The sequence below is a fragment of the Pelophylax lessonae genome (genome assembly GCF_965119305.1).
Source record: "Pelophylax lessonae genome assembly, chromosome: 7".
NCBI classification, from domain to species: domain Eukaryota; kingdom Metazoa; phylum Chordata; class Amphibia; order Anura; family Ranidae; genus Pelophylax; species Pelophylax lessonae.
Genome location: NC_138774.1, coordinates 103,024,280 through 103,038,185, shown reverse-complemented (window position 1 = coordinate 103,038,185; position 13,906 = coordinate 103,024,280). Strand labels below are relative to the sequence as shown.

Here is a 13,906-nt window from a genome sequence, read left to right as displayed (position 1 = left end):
GTATGTTCTAGTACAATACAAGTAGCCTATATCTTTGCAAGCGCCCTTCTTGCCTGTTAAAAGTGCGATCAGTGAGGGATAAGCATTATTCTTGCCTGTTTAAAGTGCCAGCAGTGAGGGTTAATGGCTTAAAGTGTACCTGTTATTTTGTAACAAACAATATGGGAAGCCATAGTGTATGGAGCTTAGATATTGTTCAGATTTTTTTCACTCAATAAGAATTTGGTGTATGTTGGAAGAATGATGTTAAGGTATTCTAAAAGCAATCGGTTTCACCACCATTACAATCGAGCCCAACTCTTCCCATGGGCATTGAAGCCAACTTCTCTGTGGAAGAGTAAGGTGTATCTCACCAGTGATTTTCAAAGCTGCTGATGGAAAACAAGCATACCTGGGAACTTACCACAACTGAACCAGCAATGCCAGAACAATGCTTCGACTACCGGGATATTACCAGTATCATTACACCTCTGGAAACCTTATTCCATCCAGAGATGCTCTGAGAGGAGGGAGGACGAGGAGGAGCTGTGAGGAAACAAAGTGATCAGGGCAGGAACAAACTGCCCCTAGGGTGGAAGAATATATGGAGCTGCCACTCCAGACTTTTCGGACATACAGTGTGTATGCATGTGTATAAGCGTGGATGCAGTGTATATATACTATGTACATTAACCACCCCGTACCCCTGCACTATGTATGTTTCTCATAGTTACTCATGTTACGCATAGTGCAGGGGTGTGAGGTGGAAAAAGTACATAGGTTTGGCATCCCATGATGAGTGGCTGCCCTGCTGCTTAGTGAACACAGAAGGCTGTGCGCTCGGCATGAGCACCATTTAAAGCATGATTATCATTCATTGAGAATGCACTTTCTCAATGCATTTAAATCATTACACTCAAAACAATCTGAAACCACACCAATGGGTAAAAATAAGTAAAAAGTTGCTAGCACACCCTTAGATACCCAAAGCTACAATATCAACATAAATCAAAAACAATGCTGCACTAATTATAAAATATGTGAAGAAATTAGGGCTCGACCAATTATTGGCACCACCGATATGCACTTTCCCCGATATATTGGAATCGGCCCCTGAGGTTACCGATATTGCCGATATTTCGGAAAAGTGCTGTACCGGAGTGATGCCTGCAGCTAGAGGCATCACCTAGGTACCGGTGTCCATAGCGGACGGTCGGCTGTCTTGTAATGACAACCGATGCGGCTGAGAAGCCGCTCAGCTGTCATTACAAGGAGCGGGAGGAGACGTCCTCCCACCGCCTTCCGCTGCTCGTCCGGGTCTCCTGTCCTACCGGGAGACCTGGGCATCCAACCTGCACGGCCGCCGAACAGAAGACCCGATCAAAGCCGCATTCGGCTCTGATCGGATATCCATGTGAACAACCCAGAAGTGATGTCATGACATCACTTCCGGGTACCCGGGGCCACATTCAAAAAACTGACAGCATTTAAAACAGCCAAACTTGGAATTTTGAATGCTTTTCAGTGCCGAGGAGGGCTTTGGGGTCTTTTAGACCCCCAGATCCCTCCTCAAGAGTACCTGGAAAAAAATTAAAAAATAAAAATGTTTTACATGCCCAAAAATATTGGCTGCCATCGGCCGATACCGATATCTGATGACCAAAATATCGGTATCGGCATTAAAAAAACTATATTGGTCGATCACTAGAAGAAATGCACTACCATGTAATCAAACACTAAAACATAAACCAATAAATATACAGTACATAAATCATCCACAGTAAATGTAGATTAAGGCTTGGTTCACACTGCTGCGACAGCAAATTCATATGACTTTGCCTTGCAAATTCCTTCTGATGTGATCTGACTTGGATGCTACTTAGGAGTCTGTACAGGAGCTGAAATCACACCCAAGTTGGACCAAAGTAGTGCGGGACCTTTTCTAAAGTTGGAGTGACTTGTGTAGTATCATTTAAGATCCCTTGTCGCAGCAGTGTGAACTGAGCCTAAACCATAAATTAAAATAAAAAGTAATAATATCCACACTGTATAAAACAATAGTAGAGAACAAACAAGGAGCCGCACTTCTGGTTGGAGTTATAGAGTATAAAATCCAGGTTTATTAAGTCCAAAGGATAAAAGCATATCAAAACATAACCACGACAGTCAGAGACATAAAGAAAAGAGCAAGGCGGTTAACGCGTTTCACGGAAACGTCCGCTTAGTCGTAACCAGGTTACGACTAAGCGGACGTTTACGTGAAACGCGTTAACCGCCTTGCTCTTTTCTTTATGTCTCTGGCTGTCGTGGTTATGTTTTGATATGCTTTTATCCTTTGGACTTAATAAACCTGGATTTTATACTCTATAACTCCAACCAGAAGTGCGGCTCCTTGTTTGTTCTCTACTATCATTTCCTGGACTGCGGATCCTTGCCTGCACCTGTGTTGGAGTTTTTGTGGGATTGTCTCCTCACCAGAGCGGTTCTTGCTCTCTTCGATTAATTGTCACTGTATAAAACAATGTCAAACTTGTGTGTATGTGGGCACCAAAGATGGTGAAAAAACTCCTCCAAGTATCAGAAAACACCAGATACGTGTACCTCCACCAAGTGCTGCACACAGAGGCTTAGCACAAGGATTTGACTGTTTAATAAGAGAAGTCACATAGCCCATAAAATTATCAGACACCAACAGTAAGTCAGAGGTATTGCCACTTCCACCCACAAAATGATGTAGTCTCCAATTCAAAGAAGAAAACATGGAAAGACAAAAGAGGACCAGACGCTCTGCAGTGTGTAAAATCACTTGTAAAGTTTATTAAAATCAGTATTACCTACTCACATACAGTGGACAACGACGCATGTGAGGCCATATCTTTGCGGTAAGCCTCTGTGTGTGCCACTTGGTAGAGGTGGACATATCTGGTGTTTTCTAAAACTTGCAGGCATTTTTTCACCATCTTTGGTGCCCACTTTCACACAAATTTGACAGTTCACGACAAGATCTGCATGTCACAGAGGACATTGATTTATACAGTGTGGACATTATTACTTTTTTTACTTTAATTTATGGCTTAACTGACATTCTTTGTTTGAGCAAAGCAGAGAGGTGGAACGTTGACATCACAATCTCCACTTCGTCCAACCAGAGAACGCTTTGCACTTTGCATAGTGCAAAAAAGTGAGAAAATGTATTCTCAGTAAGGCTGGGTTTCCACTAGTGCGACTTCAAAGTCGCGCGTCTTCAATAGCGACTTTGTACTTTGATAAACGCGCGACTTGTGTACGAATTTACAACGACTTGTTGCGGCTACGACTTGTTGCGACTTTGATGTATGCGACTTGCACATAAAAGATTCCTTTTCCTGCTAGTGATGTAATTCCTTTTCCTGCAAGTGATGTAATTTCCTGTTTTGGAATAGTAGTGTATGTTGCAGGAAACATGTTGGCTATGCAGTATGTTGGAGCAGCAGTAATTATGGCTGCTGTAGCAGCTGTTATTGATGAGGAAGAAGAGGACAGGAGAAGGAGAAGGCATCGCTTCTGGATCCATCCTGTCATCTCCCAAAGGGAAGAGAGAGGCCAGTTCAGGATCCTTTATCATGACCTCCGTGCTCATGAAGACAAATTCTTTAATTACACACGGATGTCAATTAAAAGGTCAGAACATATGTTCATGTCAACTCTTTAACAAATATGTCTCTATGTATGTTATTTTTTACATGGATAATGTTGATAAATGCCATATATGTTTTTTTTTTACAGTTTTGATGAATTGTTGGCTCTGCTCTCCACACATCTAGAGAGACAAAACACTAGATTCAGAAGGAGTATTCCGCCCATAGAAAGACTGATTATCACATTGAGGTAAATTTTCCAACCTACTTACCTCCTGAGGCATTTGGAGAGACACATTATCATGTAATTATCATGTAACATATATGTAGTAGTGGTTGTGATTATGTTTGCCATGTTTTTTTCAACAGTGTCTTTCTCCTGCCTATCTTCTTCCTTCATTTCCTCAGGTACCTTCGTCCAAGCCAGTTTATGCATCATTCTAACATTATTTTTTTATTTTTAGGTACCTGGCAACTGGACATACCTTTACAAGTTTACATTATGAGTTCTTGGTTGGCAAAACTACTGCCAGCTATATTATCCATGATACCTGCAGAGCCATCTGGAATGTTCTTAAGGATTTGGTCCTGAAGAAACCCACTACAGAAGACTGGTGCAAGATAGCAGAATATTTCTGGGACCACTGCAATTTTCCAAATTGTGTTGGTGCAATTGACGGAAAACACATTAGAATATTGAAGCCCATTGGCAGTGGAAGTAAATTCTTCAACTACAAAAAATACTTTTCTTTTGTCTTACTAGCAGTGGCTGATGCCAAATACTGTTTTAGCTATGTAGACATAGGTTCGTATGGAAGCAGCTCAGACTCGAGCATATTTGCGAGATCCACATTCGGAAGAATGTTGAGGGAAGATGGACTTCAGCTGCCACCGGACTGTCCACTACCAGGGACAAACGGACCACCACAGCCATTTGTTTTTGTTGGAGATGAGGCTTTCGCTCTCAGTCATCATCTCTTAAGGCCCTATTCAAATCGGTCTCTGACTGTGGAAAAAAGAGTTTTCAACTACCGCTTAACCAGGGCAAGACGAGTTGTTGAATGCGCCTTTGGAATTTTAGCTAACAAGTGGAGGTTCCTGCACACATCTATCAATTTAAAAATGGATAATGCAATATGTGCAGTCAAAGCAGCATGTGTTCTTCACAACTATGTTGCACTTCGTGATGGGTACAATCATGAAGATTGTGGCATGAATGACATGGAGGGTGCAAGTTTGAGTGCCAGTAGGGGCACAAGCAATGGTGCTACTGTGCGTGAGGGATTCACATCCTTTTTCATGTCTGCTGCTGGTTCTGTCCCCTGGCAGCTGGACGCTATTTCATAATGTATCACACGTTCCAACACAGTCCAATTTTGAATAAAATTCTGTTATGTTTTCCTTATATTTCTGTGCAATTATAACCAAAGTCTGCATATTGTTCCAGTTCTAGCTATAATAAAAATACATTGCTTAACCTTCTGTTTTGCTGTTTTCTACTGTAGATATAATTATATAGCATACACACATTATTGACAGTACTATAGAAGCAAAAATAATCCAAACAAAAACCACAGAGTAGAGTAACAAGGTAATTTTTTTTATTTTTTTTTTTTTTCAAAATTTAGAAAAAAATAAACTTTTTATAACAACATCACCAATGTTTTGGAGATACCAGCACCAAAACAATGAAAAAATAAATTAACAGGTAAAATGTTAACAACACCAAAAACAAAAAAAATTACAATTCCTGGTATATAATTGGAGATTCAGTGGACCCAGAATGAGAAATATTTGATGGGCCAGATGGGCTTGGGTAATCACTTGCAGATCCCTGACGGTATTGCCTTTCCGGGAAAGGCGTAACCTGCATGGGAGCAGGTTGGTAAGGTCTTGGTGTGCCAAGGGTGGAGGCAATAGGGGGCGGTATTGGGTGCAACATGCGGGGCCTGGAGATATTCGGCATGTTGCCATACTCATCGTAGTATGGGCGATTAACTTGGTGCCCATACTGTGAACCTGGTGGTGGTGGTGGTGGTGGTGGGTACTGGTAATTGGGGGGATATGTGTGGTGGGGGGGGGGGTTTCCATACATGCTGTAGAGCTTGCCTCCCCAACCACAAAAGATTGGGCGGTTGACATGAGAGCCATCCTTAGTGCATACTTTTTCTCAGGGGGGACCTGCTTGCACATACCCAACAACACGGTCATGAAAGCAGTGTCATCACACATGCTTTCCTTCATGTGTGCGTTCATTTCCTTCACCACCTTCAGAACCTCCTCCATGGGTTTACCACCCCTAGGATTCGCCCTTGATGAAGACCTTGAGGAAGATCTTCGTGAAGGCCTTTGTTCTGTACTAGGCCCTGGTTCAGCCTCCACCGCAGCAGGAGAATCAATAATGGACAATGGTCTTGATATTACTCCCTCTGATTCCTCACCATCAGGGTCAGGGTCACCAGGGTCTTGGCATCCCTCCTCCTCCTCCTCCTCCGCTGCCGCCTCCTGTGACCCCTCCTGCTGGTCAGAACCAAGTGAGGAGTCTTGCCAGCTTGCTTGGGTTCTGAAATATAATGAATACATTTCAAATTTTAGGAATATTAATATATTTTATATGTCAACTACAGTATCTAAAAAAATGCTGACAACTTACTCTCGCATCTCCAACACCGGCCTTAAAAATTCCAGCTCCTGGGCATGCGCATAGGGGACAATCCTGGAGGACCCAGAACCACTCCTTGCTTCTCGTAATTTTCTGAGATAGCGGTTATAGCAGTCCTTTATGCTTCTCCATCTGGTTTGTAAGGAGTGCACTGAAAAAAAGAAAATAACGGTACTGTACTGTACATATGGGGGCAAGCAGCAATGTGATAAATTGCATATATGAAACACTTACATTTTTCAGTCCGTTCTGTACTTGTAAGACAGTCCCAATTTTCAAAATAGATCCTTGCAATCTCCAGCCATGCTCTCTCCTTCCTCACATGGTCCTTATATAAGGGGTCTCGGGTGTCGTATATTGAGGGGCGAGCTCTGACCAGACGTATAATCTCCTCATTATCATGAGAAGTTCTTTTATTCTTCCTGGATCTTGGCATGCTTGCTGTATATAACACTCTCCTCTCCTCTGCTAACTATGGGAAGTGATGTTCTTGGGAGGTGCAGAGATCATGTGATTTGGGGCGGAACATAACAATAAAAAAAATTTACTGTAAACTTCCGTGCAAATCGCAACGAAGTCGAGACGAAGTCGCGTTCAAAACCGTGTACTGCGACTTCGTTGCGACTTACATTACCTTCTATGAGGGACATATCGCACTAAAGTCGGCCCAAAGTAGTGCAAGAAGCAATTTTGAAGACGCTGCGTCTTGAGTCGCAGCAGTGGAAACGGTCCATATTGAAAACAATGGGTTTTGACTTGTCATGCGACTTGACATGTGTCAAGTCGCTCCGCAAGTCGCACTAGTGGAAACCGAGCCTTAATGCAAATCATTCTCTGAATGGCGCCTGTGTTCACTATGCATTAGGGAAGCCACTCAGCACAGAGCCTAGAAGCTAATGGAAATGTGGTAGTGGAGACTACTACAGTGATTTGCAGCTTCCACAGGGATTGCCCAGACAATATAACTATTCAAAAATGTGCATACCTGGAATTCAGCTTTAAATGCATATACAATCTTATGCAAAGATGTTTGTTGAAATGATTTGTCTGGGGACAAGCTCTCTTTTAATACAACACTTCCAAAATACACCAAAACCTACAGTACATATTTGGAAAAGCTATGTATATCCTCTGCCATACTTTCCTCCTTCACAACATTATGTTTCCTACTAAATTACAGGTGCACAATAAGGGAGAAAGAACATTTGTACATCTAACACTGCACAGGCAAATACTCACTGCACATGGAGTGTATGGTGGTGGTGCAGGAGTCATCTCCGCCTAAAATTATAAACAATGGGCATTAGTTTTAGAAAGCAACTTCAAGCCGATATATACAAACTTCCTGTAATTGCTTGCATATTCTTTTAAAATCATATCACTTTTGTATTTTACTGCTCTACACTTGATGGGCCTACTAACAGAATCTACTTGTACAAGGTGTAAGCGGGATCATGAATACCTAATTCACCTTTTGTGGCGTTGCCCGAAACTAGATTCCTACTGGGCGGAGGTGGTGACTAGGGTCAATTCAGTGTTTCAGGTGTCCCTCCCTTCCTATAGACCCAAAGGCCTGTTTATTGGGTACACTGGAAGAGTACATCTGGAAAATGCACACCAGAGAGGCTATGCTTAGAGTCTTTTTCCAGGCACGAAAGTGGATCATGGTACATTGGAAGTCGGAGGACCCCCCCTACTGTGAGGGAATGGGTTAAATATATAGGTGATTAAGAATGGAAAAGATTATCTACCAACATAGGAATAATGCACATAAATTTCTGAGGTTATGGGCACTGTGGTTGGACTTGCACCGGTAGATTTGATCCTGGATAGGCTACTTAGGCTCAATGCTGGCTAGATTTGTTCATCTCTGAAGGGTATAATGACAGAATGCTCGAGAGGTGACAGCTTTGTCTCTTGAATGGTGCAAAAATAAAGGTTTTTTTTTTCTTCTATGTTCAAGTTGCATCTGTTAATGTATTATTGTTCTGCAATGGACATCAGTGGCGGGTGTGTTTCCACTGAAATTTACACTGACATGTAATGTAAGCAATGTATGCTGCTGAAGTTTCAATAAAAATCTTTGTTGGATTAAAAAATAAAAGAAAATAATATTAATTTTTGATTATTCTAATATATTAACCTGTTTTTTTTTTCTCTTTCTTGAGCTGCTACATACTATGTAGGGAAATGTAAGATGATCCTTGCTGAATCACCTGGTCACCTGCCATTTTGTAACAGTGTCAGCTATCTTAGATATATGTCAGCCAGATGTTTTCATTATTTATTTATTCATTAGGGGTATTCATTATACGTATAATAGAGGTATACTGTATTTCTAGACATGTCTGAAACCTGAAATACTGCAGAGTACTGCAGAGTCTTAATCTTACAGTTGAAAAAAAAAAAAAGGAAGGCACAGTGATGTAGACCAGCTACTCCACATTTTACACCATATTGCATGTTACATCCATATTTAGGGTTCAACATGTAACATGATGCAAATAGCCCCCCCCCCCCCCCAAAACTGGATGCAAGAGTTCGTCCACCCGCAACCACTGTCATTTTGACACCTGGATAGCCACTTCATTTATTCATTCTATTTGCCACTGTGTGGACCGCCCTGTAGTTCCCAATAGAACATGAGTACGGTAATCCAAGACTGAAGGTCTGTACCTGGAGGAAAAATCTACAGAAGCCTGGTATTGCATCCACGGTCCACTGATCATGGTTGCAATGCTTTACTGGTGATTTGCAGAAAAATATTAAATCCACTTTTTCTTTCTTTCATTGACGGACACAGCTCCTGATATTCTTAACCATTGCATTATAATGGCCCCTACAGGAGTATGACACTAGGCAGAAAAAAAGTCTAGCTACGCCTATGGGTAGTCCCCTCTCTCTGCTATAGGTACTCAGTTTTTTCTGCCTATTCAGGACTAATGACCTAGTTCCTTGCTGGGAATTTTTGGTCCTGGCAAATTATTTCATTTTAGATAGAATTTTTTTTCTTTCTCCTGGATCTTTCCTGTGAGATTTACAGTCAACTGCCAGACTGGGCGACGGGCTGGATAATCTAGATCCAGTGGTCTACCCCAGTCTGGCCAGCGAGCGCACACAGACCTCCGCGGCTCCGCGCTAGGTCGGCCGCGACATAGCCCCACTGAACAGAGCTGGCCTGCGAGTTAAACGCCTTGCGAGGTCGCATACAACCAGGTCTTGCCCAAGTCGCAGCGTTCCTCCTGGCCAGCAGTCCCCCATTTCGATGGAGAAGGGTTCTGTCTGGAGCGGGCCCAGTTCCTGGTATGGTGAGTAGCTGTCCCCCCCTCTCCCCCTGGAGGGTTTTGGGGTGGATGTGGGCCTCTCCTTGGGACGGTCAGACCCCCGGGTTCCCCTCCTTCCCATCAGGCATCCGCCTTTGATCTGTTCCCCATCCTACCCCCCTCCACTTATGCTAGGGTTGTATGGGTAGTCTAGTCCACCTCCTGGGGCGGGGGCAGGGTTTTATACTGGTGTTGGGGGCTGGGTGGGTGCGCCACCGGCGACTGGAGGATGGGCTGTGCAGGGGGGGGGGGTTTACCTGGTGGAGGCTCCTGCCAGGGCCCCCGTCCTACCTGGGTCTGTCCCTGAGGCCTAGGGATCCCCCCTTGGTCTCTGGAAGCTTCGTGGTGCCGCACACGGCCGCCATTTTATTGTAGCCTGTGTGTTTCTATGCACAGTGGCCATATTTGTGTAGTCAAGTGGGCATTTTGCGGTGGTTTGCCATTGAAAATAGCCGCAGCCATGGCAGTAGAGCCCTGTGGGCGGCGGTGGGAGCCCCTCCTCATCCCCTGGTGCTGACTCTTGGATTCTTTTACTCCCTGATCCCTGCGCATGGCGCATGCAGTGCAGATTATCCTGGTGGCTGCAGGTGCCTGTTTCTGCTGGGTGGTGAATCTGGTGGGGTCTCTCCCTCTCTGTTGAGGATCGCTTGGTGACTGGTGATGCTGCCAGCTTGGTGGGGGTGTCCCTTGCAGTGTTTTACACCTGTTTTGTGGGGTTCCCCTGGTGACTCATGAAATCCTTGGAGCACATCTCCCCACCTGATCCCCTCTCTGAGGCTGCAGGGCCCTCCGGGTCCCAATCATCCATCAATGTACTGACGGTGGTCCTGGAGTTGGCTTTCGGGCAACGGACTAGCAAAAAGTGCCCCCCGCCTTTCCCTGCCTCATCTGTCTCATCAGATTCTGAATCTGATTCAGCCACCGCAAACGTGGGTCACCCTGTTGGGTCTGCAACCACACGCCCGGACTCCTCTGATAGTGAGAATGATTCCTCCATGCCTGCAACCACGCACGAAAAGGCTCTGATGAAAGCACTGATTGTATCTGTGTGTGAGACCTTGAAGACGTAGGACACAGCTACAGCCGACAAAGGAGGCACAAGTTCCCTTTGGCACTCACAAGCTATCCAGAGCAGCAAAGTTGTTTCCTTTCCCCGCCTATTTTGACAGAATTGTCGCTAAAGAGTGGGGACGACCAAAGCGCCCCCTTGGAGTCCCTAAGCGCTTTACTAGGCATCACCCCTATGAGGAGTCCCTTATTAGCAAGTGGACTGTTCCACCGGTGGTGGACACTCCCGTTTTCAGATTGAACAAGGCAACCATGGTTCCAGTTGAAGAGTCCCCGGCCTTTAAGTATCCAGCTGACAGGAAGGCGGAGGCTGTGGCCCGCAATATGTACACTCTGACTGGTTCGGCACTGAGGCTGGTATTCACCATTGCCCTGGTGTCCAAACTCTGACTGAGTGGGCTAAGCTTTTACGCTGTGACCTGGAGGGTGAACAGCTCCCCCTGCCTTTGCTGAGCTGGTGGAACAGCTGGTCCAGGGGCTGCAATTTATCTGTGATGCCTCTTTGGATGCGGCTCCCCTAGTGGCGCGGCTTTCAGTTTTGGCAGTGGTCCTTTGGCGTGTCTTTTGGCTTAAATGCTGGTCTGCGGACCAGACTTCTAAAAAGGCCTTGACTGATCTTTCCTTTCAAGGAGATCGCCTGTTTGGAGCTACCCTGGATGACATCATAAAAGGGCAAGGAACCTCGTCATAGACGTGGGCTTTCCTTCTCGGCTCATAAGAAGTTTTTTCGTCCCTCAGGGTCGACTGACAATGGCTCAAAGCCTTTGAGGGTCTCCCCTGGAGGATCCAAACAAACCTGGTTTGGCAAACCGAGAGCGGGCTTCTCCAGACCTGCGGACAAGGCTCCTTCACCATGGAAGTGCGCCCTCACCCGTATCGGGGGTGGGGGGGATGTCTTTGGTTTCCGGAACCGTGGACTACCCTGGTACAAGACAAGTGGGTCCATGTAGTCATTCGGTCTGGCTAAAAGATCGAGTTTCGCTCTTGTCCCCCCAGCAAGGTTCTTTCCTTCCAACTTGCGCATGTCCCCGGACCGCTTACAGAGTCTGTTTGGGGCGGTAAAAGATCTGTTACTTCAAGAGGTGATTGTCCTGGAACTTTTTCAGAGTTTTTTCTTAAACCTGTTTACAGTTCCCAGGACAGTGTCCAATCCTGGACCTCAAGGAGCTGAACTGCTTTGTGCAGGTGCAGAAGTTCAGAATGGAGTCCATTCGCATGGTGGTGGCATCCCTGCATCAGGGAGATTTTCTTGCTTCTATCGACATCAATAATGCCTACCTTCACATTCCAATATGTGCCAGTCACCAGCGCTTTCCCAGCTTTGCCGTGGGCGAGGAGTATTATCAGTTTGTGGCGTTACCCTTTGGTCTTGCCTCCGCTCCAGGGGTCTTCACAAAAGTGTTAGCCCCGGTGCTAGCTTTGTTACGCCAAAGGGGGATCGCAGTGCTGGGATACTTGGAAAATCTCCTACGAGCGGAGACTCCTACTGTTCTCGTGGAAAATCTGGAGATCACAATACGAACTCTGTGGGAATTCGGCTGGATTCTGAAGTCTGCTCTGAATCCGTCCACAAAGCTGGACTATCTGGGTCTGACTCTGGACTCGGTCTTAGCCAGAGTGCTCCTTCCTCTGGACAAACTCCAGAAATTGCAGGCTGCAATTTGTCTCCTGCTGTCCAGCAAACGGTCATCCCTCCGGACTTACATGCGGGTGCTGGGCCTGATGGTGTCTACCTTTGAGGCAGTTCCTTTTGCACAGTTCCATATGAGGTCTGCAAAGGGAGATTCTGGCCAAATGGAACAAGACTCTACAGTCTCTGGGCAATCAGACCTGGCTGAGCCGGGGAACGAAGGAGTCCCTGATACAGTGGCTTCGTTCTCCGGCACTTAGACTGGGCAAATCCTTCCTCTCCTTGTATTGGACAGTGGTCACCATGGATGCTGGCTTGTCTGCCTGGGGAGGCGTCCTTGGCAAGCATTTTGCTCAGGGGATCTGGACACTGGAGGAGTACAGACTACCGATCAATGTCTTGGAACTGTGAGCGATCAGACTGTGTGCCTGGACCATTAGACAGACCGTCTTCAGGGATGTCCAGTGTGCATTCAATTGGACAATGCCATGGCTGTGGCTTATGTTAATCACCAAGGGGGCACAAAAAGTGTCCTGGCGGCTCTGGAGGTAGCTGGCATTCTAAGGTGGGCAGAATGGTTCATTCCAGCCCTCTCCGCCGTACACATTCTCGGAGTGGAAAACTGGCACGCGGATTACCTCAGGCAGCAGGCGTTGGACCAAGAGGAGTGGTCCTTTCATTGGGAGGTGTTTCATCAGTTATGTCTTTGGTGGGACATCCCTGAGGTGGATCTGTTGGCGTCTCAGCTCAACAGAACGGTGCAGAGGTTTGTGGTTCACTGGATCCTCTGGTGGACGCCACAGAAGCGCTGGTGGCCCAGTGGGGTTAGTATAGTCTAATTTATGCCTTCCCTTCTCTCAAGCTTCTGCCAAGACTTCTACGCAGGATCGAGGCAGAAGGGATTCAGGTCATCTTAGTGGCTCTGGACTTGCCTCGCCGGGCTTGGTAGACAGATCTGGTGCGGCTGGTTTCCGACGTTCCTTGGAAGCTTCCTCTCAGGGAGGATCTGCTGTCCCATGGACCGAACTTCTATCCTGCTTGTGACAAACTCACTCATAAAAGGGGCTTTTGGAGGGGACTACAGGCAAGCCTCTTGCCTTCTGGCTATGGGCCCTGGCTTGTGAGGGAACACTGCTCTTTGTGGGGTGTATGCTGGGGGAATCCTTGGAGTAATGTCACTTTGGATTCAAATCCACATCTTCCCAAGACTCTGGGACTCTAGGCTTAGGATCCATGTTAAAGGTAGCTGCCTATTGCCAATAGGGGACTGCTCTGCACAGTCAGACTCATGGCAGATGCTAATGTCATCAGCTAAACCACCTGTTTTCCACACATTGTTGATTGTGCTGATTAACTCACCTATTGTCAACTGTGGGGATGTGTTTACACATATAATAATGTGTACAGTAATGCCCCGCTACATCGCGGTTCAGTTTTTGCGGTCCCGGTAATTCGCGGTTTTTTTTGTAATGTTATTTTACTATATAAATAATTAAAAATGAAAGATTTTTGTGTTTTTCATAGCTCTTGCTCTGTCTCTAAATATCTTTTATGTGTTTAAATGAGTTTCTATTGTTTTAAAAGTGTGTTTAAAGACCTTAAAATGCTTCTACAGGTACAGTGACAG

The 13,906-nt window shown here is 45.5% G+C and overlaps 2 protein-coding genes across 2 annotated transcripts in view; one reads left to right on the top strand and one right to left on the bottom strand.

Annotated features, from left to right (window-relative positions):
- The window catches only part of LOC309560518 (galectin-4-like), a gene marked incomplete at its 3' end in the record, with an annotated part of 132,388 nt that overhangs the window by 50,816 nt on the left and 67,666 nt on the right, over window positions 1-13,906 (bottom strand). Inside the window, exon 5 of the mRNA XM_082264150.1 lies at window positions 7,498-7,539. Within this exon, the coding sequence (XP_082120276.1) occupies window positions 7,498-7,539 (42 nt within the window). The remainder of the gene's footprint in view (window positions 1-7,497; window positions 7,540-13,906) is intronic.
- Window positions 306-7,475, top strand: LOC309559807 (uncharacterized protein; the record flags this gene model as incomplete). Its single annotated transcript, XM_082263245.1, has 3 exons — window positions 306-337; window positions 4,289-4,786; window positions 7,439-7,475. The coding sequence occupies 3 exons, from the start codon at window positions 306-308 to the stop codon at window positions 7,473-7,475; spliced, it is 567 nt and encodes a 188-aa protein (XP_082119371.1).